Raw genomic sequence first — 23684 nt, 5'->3', positions numbered from 1 at the left:
AATATATGCAGAGATATAAAGACAGCAGTTGTGCCATATTTATTTTTTTAAGAAAGCTCATTTTGGTTTTATTTTTTGATGAAATGTGCAGCCACTAGACTAGAGTGTGTGATTTATGTTTTTCTCTCATGCAGACATGGTTCTACCAGACAAGCCTAAACTGAAGTTCCTTGAAAAGTTCCCAAACTTAAAACAAGCAAAGAAGGAGATGAAGAAGCTGCGTGTCATCCAGGAACCAGCTAAAAGCACAAATACGATCAGCGAAGGACAGTATGAGACTGTGGTCAGTGTTTTGAAGTAACCCAGAAAGTGTATGTTTATTTAGTAAAGGTTGGAGTGGAGGGTGGAGGTTATTTGCACTGGGGTCACATGGAGATGATGCGTCTCACCATCAGTCGCCGCATGGATCACAGCACCATATTTGCTGTGTGGTGCATCAAGGCCCCGTACAAGCCCATCACCCGTAAAGGCCTGGGCCAGTGCATGGGTGGCGGGACGGGTGCCATCGATCATATGTGACTCCGGTGAAATGCGGCCGGTTGGTAGTGGAGGTCACATTGAGCTGGGTGAGGTGGAGGCTGTGCTCAAAGAAGTGGCCAAGAAGCTTCCTTTTCCAGCCAAGGTTTGTTCAGAGTAGATTTAGTTTCTAACTTCCTCTTTATGCTTTTTCATAATCAGCTTTTCCTCCAGAATGATGTGGCAATAAAGTGAATAAGGAAAGTGTTGTGTAACATTTACTTAGAGGATGAGCTGTGTGTTTTTTATTTCTGTTTATTTAGTGTTCTTAACCCTTTTGTAGTACTTGATCATTTTAGACCAGAAAATGTAACATTTTCATTTTTTTTTTAAATATTTTACTTTATTGGAAAAGTGTGAAACTTTGTGGCTTTTGTGGCACTTGCTATGCACATAGACACTTCAAATAAACATTACAAAAAAAAAAAAAAAAAAAAAAAAAAAAAACATTTACTAAAGTAATCTTTGATAATGTTTAAATTTATATCCAAATACAAAACCTAATAAAAGTAATTGATTATTAATTAATTTGGAATTATGTATGATAATTTCCACCAGATAGAACCAATCTGCATCCATTTTAAATGCAGTTGCTTTATTTTCAACTTAAATACTACATTAATTAAATTTTTTTTTTATAATTGTTTATTTAAATAATATTTGTTTTATTTTATTTAGAAATAAATTGTGCATAATTTAGAGGTAAATATTGTTTGGTACCATGAAATCCCCTTAAAATACAAAATATTAAACAATAAATATTATGTAATTATTATATGGTACATTCACGTAATTAAAAAAATATATAATTTAATTTTTAAAAATAGAGAATTCTAATTTTTTAATTAAATTATGCATTAGGCTATGGACTGTTGTGACCGCCAGGATCAGAAGTGATTGCACTGCAATAGATAAATAAATAAATAATTTAGTATTTTTGTCTTGTTTTCCAGTACAGATATCTGAAGATTTTTCTACCTAAAAACATTTACTTGAGAAGCAAAATGACATAAGATATCAAGTGTTATTTTTTAAAAAAAATAAAGATCAAAATTAAAGAACTTTTTGCAGTGTGTGAATTCAAAGTTAAGATTACCAGAGGGTTTTAAGTGTGGAAGGATTTCTAAGAAACAGGTTTTAATTTGTAAAAGCGCTAAGTATATGATCAGATGTGATTGAACATACTGACAGCCAGGTCAGTGTTTATGTGAATATGGACTGTAATATGTATTTCTGGTGTAGGTGGTGAGCAGAGAGCGTATGGCAGCACTGTATGAGGAACAGGCTGAACAGGCTGCCAACAAACAGAACCCCTGGACCTTCCAGAGAATCGCTCGCTCCAACATGCTGGGAATCCGCAAAGTCCTGAGCCCGCTTGACATTCACAATCACTGATGCTACGCTGGGAAGTTCTTCAACCCATTTCTTAGATTTCTGAGTTTACAGCTGCGTCCCAAATGATGCACTATACACTATGCATGTATACGCTATGTACTTATGCACTATGTACTCAACCATGTAGAGTATAAATTATATAATGCTATTTTATCTTTCATAATTGGAGTCTGATTTGACGCCTCGCGTTGGTTTCTTTGACTTTATACATAGTGAAATGTGTCGATCCCTCTTTTCTATTTGACATATTCATATACCATGGTATTGTACCGTAGTATATACCAAAGAAATACTATGGAATAACCATGCTGCATATCTAAAAATACCATTATCATATCTAAAAACAACAATACATTGTAATAATTGGTACTTATTATTGTCATTGTTTTTTTTTTTTTTTTTTTTTTTTTTTTTTTTTTTTTTAACAACATTGGTGATCTTTCTCCAGTCTTTATAGAGAGCTGTTTCACACCTTAGCTTGAGGTTTCTCAGGTTTTGTACACTTACACTCTGTGAGTCATATTGTGTTTTTCTGTGCAGCTTTTTGTGATGAAACCAGCGCGAGGGTCAGGAAGAACCTCCACACAGGGCCCCAGAGGAGCCGCAGACAGGAACATATGCAACACTTAAAGTGCAGCTGAACAGACTTGAGTTTTTTATTATTATTACTCTTGATATATATTCTAAATTTGACCATTTGTTATACTGCTGCTTAAAAAATACAGTGTTTTTAAGAATGAAGTAATACAGTGGACTGGAAGTTTCATTTCAGGTTTCTAATCCAAATGTATTGTTATGCATTAAAAATAAACCCCTCATCTTAAAAAAATAAAAATAAAAATAAAAATATAAAATCTGCTGATTTGCCAGAAAGCCTAATTGTACTTGATTTGATGATGCTGTTTAAAAATATCTATCTATCTAATATATACACACACACACACACACACACACACACACACACACAGCCTAAATTTAAATGAAGATTTTTAAAATTATATACATGGTTTCTGCAGGTCTTAATTCCCACTTTGACAAATAAGGATTTAAAATCGTAGCAGAAATTCTTAAATTCATGGCATTAAATGTTGCATGCACTGCAAAAAAATCTTCTTCAGTATTTTTGTCTTGTTTTCCTGTACAAATATCTAAATATCCTTAAATCAAGATATATTTACTGGAGATGTGAAGGAAATTAGCAAAATGAACTAAGTGATTTTATGCTTAAAATAAGAACAAATATCTGTCAGTGGAGAACAAAAATTCCTTTTAATTAAGATTTTTCTGAGCCCATTGCCAGATATTTGATCAAATTCTCATAAAACAAGACAATTTATCAAGAAGTAATAGAGGTCTTTTGGAAACATTTATATTTAGAGACCATATTGATGTGAAAATTGTCTGAGAATTGAACAGATAATCTGGCTCAGATGAAGACAGGAATAATGTGTTTGTGGTGTTCTGCTGATTAAGGGATAAAACAAAACTTCTTCACTACACAGATGGTTGTCGAAAGCAGAAATGCTACAAATTGTATAATATTTTGTGATAAAGTGTGATGTGCTTGAGCACAACAGACAAAACACAATTTCTTTGGTAATGAGCAGCCCATAATTAGTAAAAAACTAAATTTGGAATTCATTCAGCAAATATAACAACAACAATAATAATAATACAACTAAATCTACAATATAAAATTGCTCAACACTTTCTTTCAGACGTTCCAACCCAGTGCTAAAGACCCACATCCGAAGCCACCTAAGAAAAACAGTGGTAAGTTGAGAAATGATGGGAGATGTCTGCACTTGAGTGCTTTAGAAGACTTGTTGCGTAAGGTGAGGTTATTCAGAAATGCATTTATCAAGAGTTTCTTGGTTCTGGAAGCTTGCCAAAATAATCAATGGGCTAATGAAAAGCCTTTGTTTCCTCTTTCCCCTGAAAATGTAAATTCTGTCAACATTTTCTTACACGCATGTCGTTCCAATGTCTGTCTTGGGTAAAACTCAAAAGAAGAAGCAGAATATTTATACTTCTTTTTATCATGACCTTCAGGCTTTAAAAACATTGATATTATAAACATGGTCCATACTTGTGAAATATAAATTGTTAATCCCTGAATATCTTGCCAAAATCGAAATCATGAGTATTTATATTTAAAACAACAACAACAACAACAACAACAACAACAACAAAAAACAGATCTATTGCATCTATAATTTAAAGTTTAAAGTGCGAAGTCAAAAGTAATGTCGGAAATGTTCCATTCATAAAATAAATATTTCTTGAGGAAAAAAATCCAGCTTTATTTTTTTATATACAATGTAATAATAATCGTTAACATTAATGTATTAAAATGCTCTTGAAAAACCATTTATACATGGAGGAAACTACAATTAAAGTATGTTTATTAATTATATATTTCAGTAAAATTAATATTTACATTGCAGCAGGATTATTATCATTAACTAAAAGTAAAACCTTAAAAAATTTTAACTTGAAAAAATAAATGTTAACTGTGAAAATAAAATAAAAACCTTTTATTTCAGCATTTTAGTGCACTAAAATAACTTAAACTAAAATAAAAATGAATAAAAACTATATAGACATAAGAAAAACAAACAACTAAATTAAAAATATAAAGGAAAATATAAAAATAAAAATGGTTTTAGATTAATAATAAAAACTATAATAGTATCTCAATGATTCTAAATGTGCTAATAAAACCAATTTGATGTATTCACATTAATGATTATTCAATTATTTGAATTAAAATAAAATATGAAGAGCTCTAAAAATGTGCATGCCTAATGTAAAGGTGTGAATGAGGTCTGAGATGTCATCAAATCATGATGGAATTGGCATTTTTAGCTGAAATATTTCTTTCAAATCCTATATTTTGACTGAATATAACGATATGTTGTTTTACTGTAATTTATGGTCTAACATTCTTTTTCTCCTCTGGCTTTGTTAAAACCCCAGTGATTGCTGGAAAGAGTAAGAATAAGGGGAATTGGAAGCTGCTGACCAAATCTTCTCTACTGGCTCTGGAGAACATGCTTGGTTTGTCTGTCCTGTGAGTAATGTGTTGTGTAATAATTATATGTGTGGGCAGATTGCTTCATCATCACGGTCTGCTTGTGATGCTTTTTTATGCTTTTGATTCAGAACTGTTCTGTCATTGAAAAACAAAGAAAAAGAAGAATCGCAGAAGCATCTCATTCTCAGTTCAGTAAGGGGCATTCTGCCAAACATCTTTTATGTTTCACTGTTTTGGGCCCTTTCACAATATATTTTCGTAGGCACGGCAGGAAGACGCTTGAGGCTCAAGAGGTGATAAGCAAGCAGATACAAGATAAACAGTTGATCATGACGTAACTGGCCAACCGTTTAGGAGAACATGGGCTCAGCTGTTAGCAATCTTGAGGAGATGGAGGTTTAGATGGATAGTTTGGAGGAGAAATGCGGGTTATTGAGAAGCAAACTAGAGGACGAAGAAGAAGAGTCACAAGAGTTTCAAGCACGCTTCAGTGATTTGATGACACACAACTGGCTTCACTTGAACAGTCAGTGACTGTTTCTAGTTGTTGTTCAATCATGGTGTTTGATACTTATCTGTTCCAGTTTCTCCAGCTGTCAGAACAGATGGTGCAGTGTCTTCCTGCTTTACTGTCTCTCCCAGCCAACAAGCCAATGCTACAGGTACATCACACTTCACTTCCAGTCAAATTAAACCGATGAACTACAGTCGAGATTACTTGATTTACTTGGAAGAAGTCATATTTAAGCACAAAATCAAAAGAATGATAAATTAGGTTTTACTTAAAGAGAAGGTTTTTGTTCAAAGTCAAGTCACCTTTATTTATATAGCACTTTATACAATACAGATGGTGTCAAAGCAGCTTTACAGTGTTAAACAGGAAAAATGCGTGCTGTTAATGCAACAGGACATTTTATCAGTTAAAGTCATGTCATTGTTGATACGGTGATGTCATCGTCCAGCTCAGCTCAGTTCAGTTCTCTTCCAATAGTGTCTGTGCAGTCAAGTCAACAATGTTGCCAGAAATTGTGTCCCCAACTAAACAAGCCAAAAGTGACAGGAACCAAAACTCCATCGGTGACAGAAATGGAGAAAAAAAGAAAGAAAGAAAAAAGGAGTTTAACTGTAATGCATTACAGAAAAAAATATTTATACGTTAGAAGTCCATTTCCGCCACAGAATAAAATAAAAAGGTAACTGCGTCTGATTATCTCACAATTTATATCAAAAAGGGGAAGTCATGGCCTAGTGGTTAGAGAGTTTGACTCCTAACCCTAAGGTTGTGGGTTCGAGTCTCGGGCCGGCAAAACCACGACTGAGGTGCACCGAACCCCAACTGCTCCCCGGGTGCCGCAGCATAAATGGCATAAGTGTTCACTGCTGTGTGTGTGCACATTGGATGGGTTAAATGCAGAGCACCAATTCTGAGTATGGGTCACCATACTTGGCTGTGTCACGTCACTTTTTTTCACTTTCATATCAAGTTTATATCAAAATTGTGACTAACATTCTTGCAATTACGAGTTTATATCTTTCAGTTCTGACATTTGACTTTGTATTAGAAGTTGACCGATATATTGCCAAGGCTTATATATCGGCCGATATTTGCCATTTTTTCAAATATCGGCATAGGCCGATAAGTGTTTCTATTTGGCCGATGAGTTTGAGGCGGGACTTTCATTTTGATAGCGTGCTGGACATTTACTTTGATGATGCTGAGAACGGCAGCACCCAAGCACACAGAGTTCTTCCTCTTGTTCGCTGTTGTCCTTCAGTTCTAATATGGATAAGTCTAATCTAATCTATCTAATAATAGGATAGAACTGCTAAACAAAGGAATTAAAATGTATACAAAAAAGTATTATTACGATTGCTTTAATATTATTAGTAATAGAAAGGCAAAAATTATAATACTTTCTTGTTTGCTGTCAGCATTCAGCAAATATGCATTTATATAATTTAAACAAATCTTTAAATGACTAATGAACATTTAATTTCACAAACCTTGCAGACTTAGTCGAATCTAGTTGAGATCTTGTGAAGTGTGCATTTGTATCATGCATGGTCACGTGTTCTCTGCGTGACTTTCAGTCTGTGCGAATTGAATGTGGATTGGAGGAGAGTTCTGCTTGACTGGAGACGCGCGATCGAATAACTTTAAACTCGTGATTTCAAATTATGCTGCGCTTTATGCATTTGCCCACTGTCATATTCGTCATTTTCATTGCCTGCTCTATGTAAAATGAGTGTTACCTTGGCTTTATTTGGAAAAAAAAAATTATTCCCAATGCACACAAACTTCCCAGAATACTGAGTGCCACCTAGCAGTGCATTACAATAGTCCAGTCTAGAGGTTCTGATTTAACGATTAACGTGAGCCAGTTGAAAATCGATTCAAATATGTGACGATTCAAATCGGTTGAGATGCTAAACAAATTGCGATTCAATAAGGGGTAGGAGTTTATATGAATGTATGTCTGAGGGGAACTTCCTGTCTTTAGAACAGTTTAGATGGTATTTTTTCTTTTCATCTTGCCTCTGTATAATGCATACTGTATTAAAGTTCATCAGTGCAGCGCTGCTTTATTTACAGCAGAAACCAAGGAAACGCTTTAAGCGTCACCTGCTGGCAGAGAGTGAATCTACGTCTCGTTCAGCTCGCCCACTGTTTCTGTTTCATACAGATATTTTGTATGTATAGTTATAATAAAAGGACACATTTCATTTATAATTTGTCTTAAATCTCATTATATATATATATATATATATATATATTATAACTATTATATAATTGAATCGAACCGTGAAATCAATATTTTGAATTGAGTCGTGAGTTGAGTGAATAGTTACATCCCTAACTATTGGTATTTAATTAAAAAGAAGACCATGTTCTTGTTTCTTTATAAGGTGGTTTTATTTAATCATAAGATAAAGACATGTTATGTGTCACAGCATTTAAATCTGTGTCTATATTGCATGTTCAAACCTTAATATTATTCATATTAACAGGTAAATAGGTTTTTTCTGCAGGAATATATAATGAGTTTGGAAATCTTAGAAATGCTTAAAGGGGTCATATGATGCAATTTCAAGTTTTCCTTTCTCTTTGGAGTGTTACAAGCTGTTTGTGAATAGATAAGATCCCTAAAGTTGCAAACACTAAAGTCTCCCAAAGATATATTCTTTATAAAAGTTAAGACTCGTCCACGCCCTTCTAAAACGGCCTCGTTCTAACATGCCCCCCTCATGTCTATGTCACGAAGATTTGCATTACGCCGCCCATATGCTGCATAACTTTGATTCTCGCTGTTGCCGCCAGCGCCATGTCGTGGAGATGCTGTTTCATTGTGAAAGCGAAAATACTTTGTTTGGCCTTCCAAAAGAGGACACAACTAGAAATCAGTAGTAAAGTTGTATTTACAACAGTTTATAACAGTTTAAGCCAAATATTCAGATATGTGCAGCACATTTTATGGAGGACTGTTTCCTGATCCTGGGAGAGAAGACTACAATGCTGGCTGTTCTGACTCACAGTCTGTAAGTACGTTTACATATGTAAAGGATTTGCCACTGATGATTCAAACATGAGTTTTGAGCAGTGTAGAGCAGCGGTTCTCAATTCCAGTCCAACCAAGTAAAATTAGTTTAACCTAAGCTAAAGAATAATAATGCGCTGATATAACTGCAGTCCAAAATTGTGAGATGCATTATTTGAATGCTTGGCCAAAGAAATGTGTTTTTAATCTAAATTTAAACAGAGATAGTGTGTCTGAACCCCTGAACATTATCAGGAAGGCTATTCCAGAGTTTGGGAGCCAAATGCTAAAAAGCTCTCCCTCCTTTAGTGGACTTTGCTATCCTAGGTACTACCAAAAGTCCAGAGTTTTGCGACCTTAGGCAGCATGATGGATTGTAGCGTGGTATTAGACTAGTTAGGTACGCAGGAGCTAAACCATTAAGGGCCTTATAGGTAAGTAATAATATTTTCCAATCTTTCCAAGTAGTAATATTATCCAATCTTTTACATTTTTAACACATTGTTAGCTTAGATAATTTAGAAGTTTCATCAGGTCTCCTTGAGATATATAGGTGCATCTCAATAAATTAGAATGTTGTGGAAAAGTTCATTTATTTCAGTAATTCAACTCAAATTGTGAAACTTGTGTATTAAATTCAATGCACACAGACTGAAGCAGTTTAAGTCTTTGGTTCTTTTAATTGTGATGATTTTGGCTCGCATTTAACAAAAACCCACCAATTCACTATCTCAAAAAAATTGAATACTTCATAAGAACAATAAAAAAAAAAAAAACATTTTTAGTGAAATATTGGCCTTCTGGAAAGTATGTTCATTTACTGTACATGTACTCAATACTTGGTAGGGGCTCCTTTTGCTTTAATTACTTTAGGCCAGACAGTGATAGAGACCATGATAGGCCACACTGAGAGTTAGCCACGATTAGTCTCGCGTAGCCAGACCTTCAGACTGAAGGTCTGGAATTCATGGCAGCTTTCATTGGCCAAGGCCCGCCCATGAGGACGTTTGACCGACATGTCAAACAACCAATCATGGTTCGTTTTGTTAATAGTCATGTTTTGAGGCGTGGAAATGTCACCACAATAGCATACTGATGTGTAAAACTCTTTGACATTAAAGATTCTATGCCGTGAACTTTAAATAATTTCACATACTTTTTAAAATCCAGCGTTTAGCTGATCCTGATAAGCGCTCACTGTTTTAAACATGGGGCCTTCTTTTGTAAGGGGGTTTGGCACAAAGGTAATCTTAGTTTCCGCAGAACCTTAAAGAAGGTGACACACGTCTCGCAGAACTCCTGTACAATTTAACCAATCCGATGACGACTTCAACACTCCTGAAGTGTTTCCACTTTTATGTCCCATATGCATCAGACGTTTAGCCAACAGTCCATGGGCGTGTGACGACTGAGGCTAAGACTAAGCCACAGTGGGAATGAATTAAATGCCTCAGTAGACACAGAGAGGAAGGCCATGTAATTAGACCACAGTGGGAAATCCCACGAGATGGGTAACAGTGGGGAAGGCCACGAAAGACAGGCCACAGAAAGAAAGGCCAAGTTAAGCCACAGTGAATAATAAAGGTTGTTGGGAGTAATATGAAGAGGTATTGTACCACCACCATTAATTGCATATAGATTACCTTGAGGACAGCTTGATATTCCTTGAGATGTTTAATGGTTCAGGTCTAATGTAGGATTCAAATGCGGAGGACGACCATCTTCACAGTAGCTTGATATCTGATGTTTGATCTCCAAGTTCAACAGCAGTAGTGGCCGGTGTATAGAAGCGGTGACAGACCACAGCTTCTAAAGGTGACTACATGGAGCTGAACCAGCCAAAGAGAGAAAGGCCCGATAGGCCGTGAGAGAACAGCTACAAGAGGCTATAGATAGTATAGCTGCTAAGGCCATGACGGTAGTCTGCAATAGGTGGTGAAAGAGTAGATGTAATGAATAGGTGTGACACCACCACCAGTATTTGCTTAATTTACCTTAAACACACGCATTATATTACGTTGATAGGCAACGTACATTTCTATAAACTATGTGATGTGTAAGCCTTGTGCGTAGATAACCACGATAGGCCATTGTATGTGAAAAACCATGATAAATTGGACATGGGGAGCATGTGAGAAGTAATCACCACCAATAGTTTGATAAGAGTATTATACTGTACCTTGAGCATTACGTGAAGTAGTTTAGAGTCTGATCTTGACGGACATCCAATAAGGACGATCATGTACATATCAGCTTGATGGCAGATTACAGGAATTCTAAACCACCGCACTGAGTAAAAAAGGTCATTAGTTTAGGTTAATTGATAGAGGTAGAATTAGGGTTCTAGCAGCGACATAAGAGAATATACACAGATACATAATTCTTTAGGCTAGACTCCTGTGCACACTTGATAAAACTTGATCTATCTGCCAGAACCCGCAGAGGAAACCTATCCTCCCCCAAAAATAGAAAATGAGCCAGATCAGCATGACCATAAAAAGAGGTACTCAATGTTAAGCGAAGTCCCCGATAGGCTGTGACATGTGAAGGCCACGATAGGCCAAACTTCATAAACAGTAATGGACAAACGTACCTGATGACCACCATAGCAGAGTTATGCAAAGTGACACAACAGTCCGTGTAATGTGAAGGCTGCAACAGCCAGGTAAGACCAAACAAGCCTCGATTATTACTTAAAGTCTGCGTGAAATCAAAATTTACTTTACTAGCGCACATGGCTAGTATTGATGTAAACAATCTGTGCAAGTTAATCCACTGAAAAAGAAAAATAATCGTCTTTGTAATCCTTAATCATAATCTGAACATTTACTTCAGCTCTGGAATGGCATTCCTTTTCTAATGATGTCAGTTTGACGGCATGGGCAGAATATCCTTAAACACACCCCTCCAGTCATTAGTTAGTGATGAGTGAAAGACAGAGACCAGGAGCACAAACAAAACCCATGATCTCTATTCAATATTCCATTTCAGCTGAAAATACAGCAAATTCCTGGACTTTAAAGATGCCTGCGGAGCATTGAGCCGAATCTTAGTTTGATTAACATCTTGATCATGCAGTGCTAGTCTGCTAGATAAACAATCACGCAACACCAAGCACTTTGTCTTAAACGTTTGAGTAAAAAACCTTGCAGAGAATAAAATTTATGCCCAAGTGCCACAAGTGCATAAAACAAAAGTGATACTTATAAAGATGTAGGCAGATGAAGTGATGAAGACGAGATGCTGAAGGAAACCATCAGCCTTGTTTCCGACTGCAGGCCTGGAGAGATTTCATGGGTGCAGGTTCACGTGAGCATACAGATGAAATATTTTGTTGATTGAGACCCAAGCAGCGCCGACGCGACAGCTCAGAAAGCACCGGCGTTGCCACGTTCGCGATTTTCGCGTGGAATTGGGCTATTTTAGCATTCTTGCCGCGGGTTATTTTACATGTCCACGGGTTGAAGCGACCCCAATAATGTGATATTTAGCACCTGGAATACGAATTTTTCCGGGGAACCCTTCTTGAAATGCGACTGGTCTAGTTTTGAGTAGCAATTGGCGGTTTTGAAAAAAAAATGGCAACACTGGAAAGCACTCGGAACTTTGCCAATGTTTCACATCCTCTGCCGAGAAAACTCCGAAGCCTGTGTATCATCCAACACTACTAAACGACCAAAAACATTCACCGCGACACCAGAGCAACACCAGCGATCTAATGTGCATCTTGAGAGGAATGTCAAACTCGCAATAGTTTGCAGGAGACAAACTTAACTATATGCAAGTACCCCGGGGAAAGCCAGGCAATAAGTAAAGTGACAGTTTGAGCAAAAACTTTGTGGCAGTATCTGCAAACACAATGAAGTGTGAGTAGAGGGCTTTTATATTCCTCGTTAAGTGCCGACTGGCTAGATCTAATTGTAATGTAACGTGGCATTAAGTCTTCCTAGTAGAACTTGCGCTGATGCTCCCATTACTATTAAACTGTGAGGGAATATTTAGATTGGGTGGCGTCTGGTTATTTGTTAATCTAACCACTGTGCTAAATAAAAACCTTGGATTATTTTGGTTATTTTCTATGAGTTTGTGGATAAGCTCGGCCCTGGCAGTTTTTAGAGCCTGTCTATAGCTGGACATACTGTTTTTCCATGCAATTCAAAAAACTTCCAAGTTAGTTTTTCTCCATTTGTGCTCAAGACTACGAGTTTCTTTCTTGAGAGAGTGGGTATTACTGTTGTACCATGGTAGAGTGGCATCACACCTTTTTCAATTTGATGGGGGCAACAGCTTCTAATGTATTAGAGAAGATAGTGCCCATGTTGCCAGTCATTTTGTCTAGTTCATGTGTTATTATGGGTACACAGAGCAGTTGAGATAAATCATGCAGGTTATTTGTGAATCTGTCTTTGGAGGCTGGAACAATAGTTCTGCCCGGACGATAACGCAGAGCAATATCAATAATACGCAGAATGCACGATACAAGGAAATGGTCTGAGGTACTATAACTATATCAGTAAGATCGATTCCATGCAATATAATTAAATCTAGTGTATGATTAAAATGATGAGTGGACCCGGTGACATTTTGCTTGACTCCAAAAGAGTTTATTAGGTCAGTAAACGCAAGTCCTTATGCATGATTTGTATTATCAACATGAATGTTAAAATCTCAGACAATTAGCGCATTATCAATGGTAACCAATAGGTCTGAGAGGAAATGTGCAAATTCTTTTAGGAATTCTGTATACAGCCATGGTAGTCTATACACAGTAGCCAGAGCAAGAGATATAATAGATTTCTTTTGCATATCTGACAGTGAAACATTAAGCAGAAGTATTTCAAATGAGTTAAACCTGTATCCTGTTTTCTGGGTAACATTGAGAATATCACTATATATTGTTGCAACACCTCCCCCACAACCAGGCTCATGCTTATAAAAGTAGTTTGGTGGAGTAGACTCTTTCAGACCAATATAATTATTTGGTTTTACCCGGGTTTCAGTCAAGCAGAGTACATCAAAACTATTATTTGTGATCATTTCATTTACAATAACTGCAGGAGTGAGTGATCTAATGTTTATGATCCCAAACTTTAAAAATTGTTTTTGTTCATTTATTTTACATTTTTCTGGTTTAATCACAATCAGATTTTTTCTAGATCCTACATTAAATTTATATTTTGACCTCACTATTCGGGGAACAGACACAGTCTTAGATTGGACAGCGCAAGTACTTCTATCATTTATGCGGGTAGAACAAAAGCCATCATAGCAGTTATTTGAGAACTGGCTCACTAGTCAAATGGAGCGTAGCATCCTGGAGATGTTTTCCGACAGGAGTTCTGCTCTGACTCTGCTGGGGTGCAGGCCATCAGCGCAAAAAAGCCTAGGACACTCCCAGAAAAGATTCCAATTATTAACAAAGAGCAGTTTCTGTTCTTTATACCATGACAATAACTATTAATTTAAAGCAAAAAAGTCTACTGAACCTTTCGTGTCCTCGTCGATATGTGGGAAGCGGTTCTGACATGATGATCGTCGTCACAAGTCTCGATCAGGCTCCTGAAGTGCCTCTTCAGTGTCTCCGTCTGCCGCACAATGGTGGCATTAACCCTGGCGTTAAGCACGACCACTCCGGGGCTCTCGTCGCCCTTCAGAATTGTGGGTATCTGCGCACAGTTCATGCACGGAGTTCACTTCTAACCAGGGTTCCCCCGGGTCTTTGATATCCTTGAACGTTTGTGAATCTGAAAAAAAAAAAATTCAAGGCCCTGGAAAGTTTTTAAAAAAAAATATACATTGGCCGGTCCTTGAAAGTGCTCGAACTTATTTTGTGCAAGAAGTTTTCTGGAAAAAAATTCCATATTATTCCCTCTGGTCCGCTAATGTGTTATTTCGCCAACACTTCGTGGCCTGTGTGTACTAGCTTGCTTGATTTACATTAGTCACGTTCATTTACACGTTACGTTAAGTGTTTCCCAAGTGAGGTACTTTGTCTTGTACATTGCCATGACGTTAGAGTGACCATATTTCCTATTTTTCGTCCTCTTTATTTCTGAATCGCCCAAAATGACGGGGTGTCGGCTTGTACTTTCAACAGTCACCAATGATTGTGTGCGTTTTTGTATTAGAGCGCTGCAAGGGACTGTTTTCTTAATCCCGCTCCCACTGAATTTCTGACCATTATTGCCCACTCCCGTGATTTTTAAGTCCATTCCCGCCCGCTCCCACAAACATTCTAATATTGCATAATTTTCGTGCATCGGGGAGCATCTATCAATATGCAGATTATTTAAATCTCTTTTGAATAAGTGCTCGCTGTTCACTTTCAATTCTGTTTACGTGATCATGCATGCTCTGTGTAAAGTAAGATCAGATATTTGTCAATAAGCTCAGGATCTGTTGAGCAGCAAATCCTCCAGCATGGTCTATCAGCCCTCTTTCTCTCCTTATCCCATGATCAGTCAAATCTGACACCTGCAGCTTGTGTTGAATGCAGGGTTGCCAAGTCTGCATTTTTTTTTCCTATGGCTACTTTTAAACTGTTAATGGGTTGTTTTTCCCCCGCGGGTTAAAGGTTTCAAATGTTACTTAAATTACATTTGACTGAAATGCTTGTATTGAAACATTTTGCATTCTGCCTATGATAAAACTGCTAGATTTTAAGTTTTGTGAAGGAGGGCCACTGGTAGGATGCTTTTTAGCTGTGTTTATGATCAAGATGCATAACAGTAACTGTAAAATATGTATTTTAGGTATGGAAATGACATTTTCAGTTTTGATATTTGGGATATGGTCATTGCACTACTTTGGACACTACTTTAACCACCAACCAACCACACCTCAAACCCCCCGCCCGCCCCCAACCACTGTCCTCTTTTTGGAAAACTAAAATATGGTCACCCTACATGACATTCATACATGCACAAAACTACTACGATGGTACCTCAACGTTTCACAGACACACGGTGAAATTAATGTTGAATTGCTTTGCTTGTTAAGATAATGTAAACCCATGAGGTAAGAAAAACTTAAAAGCATATTCATATATCTTAAAACTTCTGGTTACGTGAGCCTAAGTTCTTTACAATAAAATCCATGCAAAAGTTAATATCAGATCATTTTAGAATATAGGATATACCGAATATTCTTCAGTTTTATGCAAAACAGAAATACAACAAATAGAATATCAGATCTCTGTCATGGCCAAAAATAAATGCAAAAAAGCTTTTTTTTTTGCATTTATTTTTGGCCATGACAGAGATCTGATATTCTATTTGTTGTATTTCTGTTTGACACATGAAAACTGTAACAATGTATCTTACAAGATAACACAATGTAACCTCGCTCTCACTTGAAATGTGTCCCCACAAAGTCCTTGAATTTGAGGGTATTGGACCTGGAAAGTCCTTGAAAGGTCCTTGAATTTGAAGTTAATCCAGGTGTGGGAACCCTGTCTAACGAGCTGATTATCTGAATCAGGTGTGTTAACAAAGAGAGACATGCAAAATATGCAGAGCTGGAGGGCGCGAGGACTGGAATTGAGAACCGCTGGTGTAGAGTAGTGCTTGTTGTTTGTCATTTCTCCGATCACAAATGCAGACATGTTTTTATGTTTGCATGGCGTAAGATGCAACTAAGATGTTTAGATGCAATGCAACACATAAAAACACAGTGTAAGTCATCATAATCAGTAATTATGTCCCCACTGGATGCAACAAATGGCTCGTTTGTAATGGGTTTCCTTGTTTTTGTCTTGTTGCACCGGTGTTCTGACCAGGACATGCATCACCGTATGGCAAGGGGCGTACCATTTCAGACACACGCTTGAGGCATTTGGCCAATTACAACGCACTGGATAGCTGGCCAATCAGAGCACACCTCGCTTTTCAGACCGATGAGCTTTATAAAAAATGTCGCGTTTCAGAAAGGCGGGGCATAGAGGAGAAACAATAATGTACAGTATGTGGAAAATAATGTTTTTTGAGCCTTAAACCGCATAAACACATTTCATTACACCAAATACACAAAATAATGTTATTTTTATCACCATCATATGACCCCTTTAATAAATGCATTACACTGTGACTAAATCCATTGGATTCTACAGTAGACTTAGTCAACTAAAATTTAATAGTATTTAGTTGAATAAATTTGACTAAAACTAAAACAATTCAGATGACTAAAATGAATAAAACTAAATAGCAATGAGCTTCCATAGTTTGCTGCTTTTATACTGATTTCAGTAAAAACCATTAAAAGCATTGGAAAATTGGAAATCATAAAAAAGGTTTGTTGCATTGCTGTAATGATGATTTGCAAGGAAAATGTGTTTATTTGCCACAAAAATAATGTCACAATGTTGAAAATTATAATGGTTCTGAAAATAGGCTTCATTTTCTTTTTGCAAAATATAATTTCTTTTTGTTTTCTTTAGAGTTTGGTTAAAATGGGACATATTTTAGTGACATTTCTCCCAAATAAAATAACCTTTGAGATGTTTTGTTCATTTGGTTGTGATCTGAGTAATATGAATATTAATTTTAGCACTTTGGAATTCACTTATGGTTTTCACTATGACCACAAGTAGTGTTTTGGATTATAGTATCTCTGTTAATTGATAAAGCTGTACTGAGTAGTTAGCCTTAAGTCTTAATGCTTAATTTATGATTGACAAATCAGCCAAGTGTGGCCATGTTTTCAGACTGAGCCCGCTTGTGTTTGTCCTAATGACACATATAGCTTGAGGTTTTGACACGTTCTTCACCATATTCTCTCAGAAATACATGCTATAGTGTGTACGGAACTAGAAACACATTTAGAAACATGCCTTGACCTTATATGCAACATTAACACTTTTTTTTCTCATCACTCACTTTAACAAACATATACAGACAGACTTGATGCAATCTTTTCAGGAAAAGAGTTTCAACACTGAACAGGGTACTTTTTTGAAATGTTGTGCAAGTGATTCACAATGTGCCTTTGTTAATCACAACAAATGTGTGACTCTGGGATCCAAAATGGATGGTTGTTTTTAAGTGTAATTGCACCTTAAATCAGCAGGTGATTTGATTTTGGACTGTGTGCTGAATTACCAGGGTTTCTGCAGGTCTTAATATGAATATTAATTTTAGCACTTTGGAATTCACTTATGGTTTTCACTATGACCACAAGTAGTGTTTTGGATTATAGTATCTCTGTTAATTGATAAAGCTGTACTGAGTAGTTAGCCTTAAGTCTTAATGCTTAATTTATGATTGACAAATCAGCCAAGTGTGGCCATGTTTTCAGACTGAGCCCGCTTGTGTTTGTCCTAATGACACATATAGCTTGAGGTTTTGACACGTTCTTCACCATATTCTCTCAGAAATACATGCTATAGTGTGTACGGAACTAGAAACACATTTAGAAACATGCCTTGACCTTATATGCAACATTAACAATTTTTTTCTCATCACTCACTTTAACAAAGATATACAGACAGACTTGATGCAATCTTTTCAGGAAAAGAGTTTCAACACTGAACAGGGTACTTTTTTGAAATGTTGTGCAAGTGATTCACAATGTGCCTTTGTTAATCACAACAAATGTGTGACTCTGGGATCCAAAATGGATGGTTGTTTTTAAGTGTAATTGCACCTTAAATCAGCAGGTGATTTGATTTTGGACTGTGTGCTGAATTACCAGGGTTTCTGCAGGTCTTAAAAATAAAGTTTTCATTTGCCCTTTTACAAATTAAGGCATTAAAACATAGCAGAAAGTCTTATTATTCAAAATGTCATGACATTAAATGTTGGATGCACTGCAAAAAAACGAATATCTTCCTCCGTATTTTTTTTCTTGTTCTTCAATATAAATATTTAAACATCCTTAAATCAAGATACCTTTACTTGAAATGCAAAATGAAGATGAGATTAATATTTTTTCCCCTAAGAATTTGTATAAAATGAAGTGACTTAAGAACTTGCTTAAGAACTTTGAAAGAAGATTATTCTTGTTTTAATAATAAACTCACTTGATTTAGATACATTTCTCAGAAAACAAGACTACTTATCTTCTCTCATTTTGCTTCTTAAGTAAACTGAAGAATCTTCAGACATGTGCACTGGAATGCAGGACTAAAATACTGATAAAGAACATCACCTTTTTGCAGTGTGATTAGAAGGTGCAGTAAAAGTTATTTCCATATTCTAGTATTTGGGAAGCCAATACTGAATTAAAAAGTAATGGAGATCTGTTGGAAGTTGTATTTTCAAACTCTGAAGTGTTGCTAATACTTACTATGTACTCCATAGACATTTACAGGAAATACTGACATATTGCATTCCTTTCAATTTATTCCTTAAAATGTCTTTACTTGATCTTAAAAAGGTCTTAAAGTCTCAAATTTACCTTCATAAACCCTGAATTACTGAATTCATGAATTACATGAAGATCGTGCCCAATCCTCCAGCAGTGATCAAAGTACTTCAGATGACTCCTATCCTTGAGGATGTGAGGACCTTTCTGGAGCTTGCACATAAAAAGGTGGATGCAGTGCAAGCTGCTCATAATGACTGCTCAGCCATGGACTGACTATCATAGGAAAAGATTATTTCTTAAGCTTTACACACAAATGACAGCTGATAACCAAAGTAACTGCTTATTTGTTTAATAATAAAAAGTTTGCATAGAGGACTAGGCACAGAAATTACATACATTTTAAGCATTAATGCAGCAATATCAAGATAAGCACTGGAATTTAATTTTCATTTTAAGATTTATCATTAATGGGAACCTTTCTGCTGTCTGTAAAGATTCTAAATGGTAAACTGATCAACTTCTTAATCTTTCATGTTTGGTTTCTTTTAACTGGGTATTGATCTGGGTGAAAAAAAAATTTATGTAGGGCTCATTTCTACTACATAAGATGTTAAGAGAACACACTTTATGCTTAATTTAAGCCTGTAATGACCAGCCTTTAGTCAAAGGAAGGAATGCCTTTCATTTGTTGTAAAGTTCCTAAAATAAAAGTGCTACAAAATGCTTCACAGTTAAATCCAAGAATAAAACAATCATATCAATAATAGGATGGATCTTGGGAAATGTTTTTATGTCCATCAAATGAAGTCTGTTAATCTCTTCTTGTGTAGAGATTTATATTGTATGTGTTTTCTGCTTTTAGTCAATGTTCATTATTTGTCTAACAAGCAGATCTGGAAACTAGATCGCAGATGTTGGTTTCAGTCTTCTGCAGATCAGTATTTTACAATCTTCAAGCACCACTAAAACTGAGAGTCTTTCCTTCGTAAGGACTTTCTTCGTAAAGACTCTGATAATTCCTCATTGAAGACTCGCTCAATTGTTGAGAAAAGTGAGGCACGAACCGTGCGGCCGAGTCCACGAGCTGCGAACACGTACAGGACTGGGTTGAGTGCACTTTTTATGTAAACCAGAAACAGTGCCACATATGCAGCTCCGATTGCTCCATTTTCTAACTTCTTCCAATCTGGACGATTGTGTGAGAGGGCCCTCAAAAAGCGGCAGGTGAAGTACGGCACCCAGCACGTGAGGAAGAGGAGCATGGTGAGGAAGAGTACGCGATAGAGACGGGTCAGACGATGGGATGTGTAACCCGGTCCAGATGATGAGGTAGGTGAAGACACTGCGCTCTCAGCCTTCTTTGCACAAAAAATTACTGCAATATTGCATGACAAGAAGATCACTAGAGGTAACAAGAATCCTGCCACAGTCTCCAACACAACTAAGGCTTGTCCTGCTTCCAAATTGCTTTCTCTACAGTTGTTGCGACCCCCACTGTAATTGACTTTGGCTGTGTTGATGTAGGGTGCAGCGAACAAAGCTGCTAACACCCATATTGAGATGCAGGCCAGAGGTACAGCCCAACGAGGGCGTTTCATTCGAGCCCAAACTGGTCTAAGGAGACACAAGCAGCGCTCCACTGCGACAGCACACAGCAAGAACGCACTCGCATACAATCCAAGGCATCGCAAATAAATCACCAGCTTGCATACAGGTTCCCCCAATGTCCAATTGAAGTGGTTCACCAAGTAGGGCAGCATCAGTGGCGTACGTAACAACAGCACCAAGTCAGCAAGTGCCAGGTTCACCACATAGATCCGGAAGCTGTCGGCACTCTGTGTCTCACCGGCAGCTCTTCTGTTGTGGCACCAAACTCGAACCCCCAATGCCCAGACCACCAGACCGTTTAGAGAAACGCCCACAATGAAGATCATCACGGTCACGATCATCTGCAGCACACGCATGCCCTCGCTGGGGTAGCTGGAGGAATCAGTGTGGTTGGAGGTGACATTGATCAGATCTTTTGCAGACATTGATTCTCTGTGATAATACAGGTGAGAAACATTTATGTACAAACTGTTCCAAAACACACGGTTCATGATTATGGAAAGCATTTCATTAACTTAAGAAACACATCTCTATGCTCACCGGTGATAAAATGGGGGAAGTTGCATGCAATTTCCTCTTTTCTTTTCAGAAGCATTTTGAAATGCTTTTTCATTGAAATCAAGTATGGCCATGTCACAATACTTTCTTTTTTTACTTCTTCATTTTATTTTATATATTTTTTTATTATTATTATTTTAAGTAGGTACTTGTTCTATTTGAACAACTGGTTAAATTAAAATACATTCTAGGTCCCCAGATGTCATATAGGACATTCAAGATTGACTCATGCATTTCTGCTGAAAGGTGAAAAGCCAAGACCCCCCTTTCCATTTAACTTACTTTATTGGACTTTATTGGACTGTCCTGCTTACTGTCCTGCTATACGTAGACAACATTTTTATTCAACAAGCTTACCTAAGTGCTTGTTTAATAAGATTTTACCAAAAACGTTTTAGAATTGTCATATGTAAATGTAAAACATTTATATAATTTTTACTGTATTGTTTTTTATATGCAACTCTTGCATATTTCTTAATAATAACTTAATTCTTAATATGCAAGTAGCCTCAATTGCTGAAATGGCATGCATTAACACTGTTAAATAGATAGTTCGCCCAAAATTTTGTCTTCATTTATTCACCCTCAAACTGTATGAATTTTTTCTGCCGAACACAAAAGAAGATATTTTGAAGAATGTAACCTAACAGTTGTTGGTTTTTCATGGCGTTTGTTTCCAATTTGGTTACCCATATTCTTCAAAATAAATTTACAACAAAAGAAAGAATCCCAAACAGGTTTGGAACAACGTGAGGGTGAGTAAATGAATTTTCATTTTTGGGTAAACATTTCCTTTAAAACTTAAGAACTTAAAGTTTGTCTTTAGTTTGACCAAATAACCAAGGGATAATCAGTCTTACTTTTCAGATTCACATTAGACCAATCTACATTATGTAACTGGCTTAAAAAGTTATGACCAGTCTTAAAGGAAAACTTGTAAGACTAGTCTAAGCCGTCTATGCAACCACCCACAGATTAAAACTTAAAAAATAATAAAAATTTCAAGGAGCCTAGATTGTCGGCAGTAGTGCTAGTGCTAAAACCTCTAAACAAAAGATGATATTCGGAAAAATGTTGGTAAACAAACAGTTTCTCGTAGCCACTGACTTCCATATTATGGGGAAAAAATACAAAGTCAAAGGCTACCATCAGCTGTTTGGTTGCCAAAATTCTTTAAAATATTGGCTTTTGTGTTCAGTAGAAGAAAGTCATACAGGTTTGGAACAACTTGAGGGTGAGTAAATAATGACAAAATGTTAATTTTTGGGTGAACTATACCTTTAAATGTTAAAATTGATCACATACATGCAGCATTTGAGCTCCAGACTTGAATGATTCCTCAAATCATGTGAGTAAACAAATGCACAGTTTTTACCCGCTGGACTAGAAAAAGGGTAAAAAAGAAAATGGGTAAAGACCCATATCTAGAGACCAGAAGAACACAGAGACCTGATAGTTTACTCTTCTGACAGTAAGCAACAACCAGAAAACCCAACACTCTAGCAATCACTGAACACCTTTGCAGTGAACTAGCAAATACAGGTAAAATTGTGAGCCCTTGTGGCGTGATGCTGTGCATGTTCCTAGGAACTCTGAGTTGCAGGAATGTTAGATTTATCACATGAAGGCTTAGCATTATTTCACCCACAGCTGTCCTCCCATTCACAACCTGTTTACACACATCCATAATGCATTCCTGGCATATGAACACACCTTCAGTACTGCTCATCTAGAATATGTTCACTGCATGTGAGCATTTTTACAAACTTAAACTCTCTAATAAACATTTGATTTTGTATTTATTTATTTTTTGATGTTGTTGTTGTTGTTGTTTTAGAGTATAGATTTATTTGTTATAATAGGAGTATGTCTTACCTTCTTATGAGGCTTTGGTCAACTTGTTTGCATTGACTCAGAGATCTGAGAGCTTTGGCAAGTGTGGTTAACGCCGTTTCAGCTGATGTAGGATAAAAACTAAGAGGGAGTGTTTTCTGTTTGTCAGTGGGAGGATTTTGAGCTTGACTCTCTGTCTTTTGTTTTGATTTCAACATTAATGGACAGCATAAAACTACCTAAACAGTTTCTTAATAGTGGTTCATTCATGTATTACACTGATTTACTGAAATAGTTTATTGCGTGGGATTCAGGGCAGTTCAGCAGAGACTTATTTGAGTGTGGAGGTAAATTTTATAAAAATAGAAAATGAGACTTTCTTTGGCAATTGTAAATATTAACTAGATTTAATAATAATAATAATAATAATAATAATAATAATAATAATAATAATAATAATAAATATTCATTTTTTGAAAATGAGCAGTGTGTGCCCATGTAAAATTGTCTACTAAGATTTTATAGAGTTCTGTGATTCCTTCAGTGTTATTTTAGTATCATTGGGATACTATTAAAGTCTTCATAAATATTTTGAATTGGTTTTTATTTTCATTTATTTTAATTTTAGTTAAAGTTTTAGTCATTGTTGTTGCATTTTTGTTTTATTAGTTTTTTTTAATGTCATGTATAATTTTTATTTTTATTTTAGTTATATTAGTACATCAAGTCACTAAGTGAAAATAAGAAATGTTGCCTTTAATTGAAAAGGTGTTTTACATTTTATTTCAATTAAAGTTTATTTTATTTCAAGAAATATAATTTTCTTTATGGTTTTAGTTACTATAATAATTCTTTATCCCACAACTTTCCTCAACAAGAGAATTGAGAGAGCAAAGAGA

At 36.2% G+C, this 23684-nt stretch overlaps 1 protein-coding gene and 1 pseudogene across 1 annotated transcript; one reads left to right on the top strand and one right to left on the bottom strand.

The window, feature by feature from the left end:
* The first annotated feature begins 136 nt into the window (after positions 1-136).
* LOC109091038 lies at positions 137-2273 on the top strand (annotated as a pseudogene).
* Positions 2274-19119: 16846 nt separating this feature from the next.
* LOC109095383 (C3a anaphylatoxin chemotactic receptor) lies at positions 19120-23018 on the bottom strand. The gene is made up of 2 exons (XM_019109091.2): positions 22828-23018; positions 19120-20826 (listed from the first exon to the last, which is right to left on the bottom strand). Exons 1-2 carry the CDS (start codon positions 23001-23003, stop codon positions 19749-19751), a joined length of 1254 nt encoding a protein of 417 aa, XP_018964636.2. The 5' UTR covers positions 23004-23018; the 3' UTR covers positions 19120-19748.
* Positions 23019-23684: the final 666 nt, after the last annotated feature.

Source organism: Cyprinus carpio, chromosome A1 (assembly GCF_018340385.1).
Source record: "Cyprinus carpio isolate SPL01 chromosome A1, ASM1834038v1, whole genome shotgun sequence".
Taxonomy (NCBI): Eukaryota; Metazoa; Chordata; class Actinopteri; order Cypriniformes; family Cyprinidae; genus Cyprinus; species Cyprinus carpio.
This window is presented reverse-complemented; position numbering and strand designations above follow the sequence as displayed.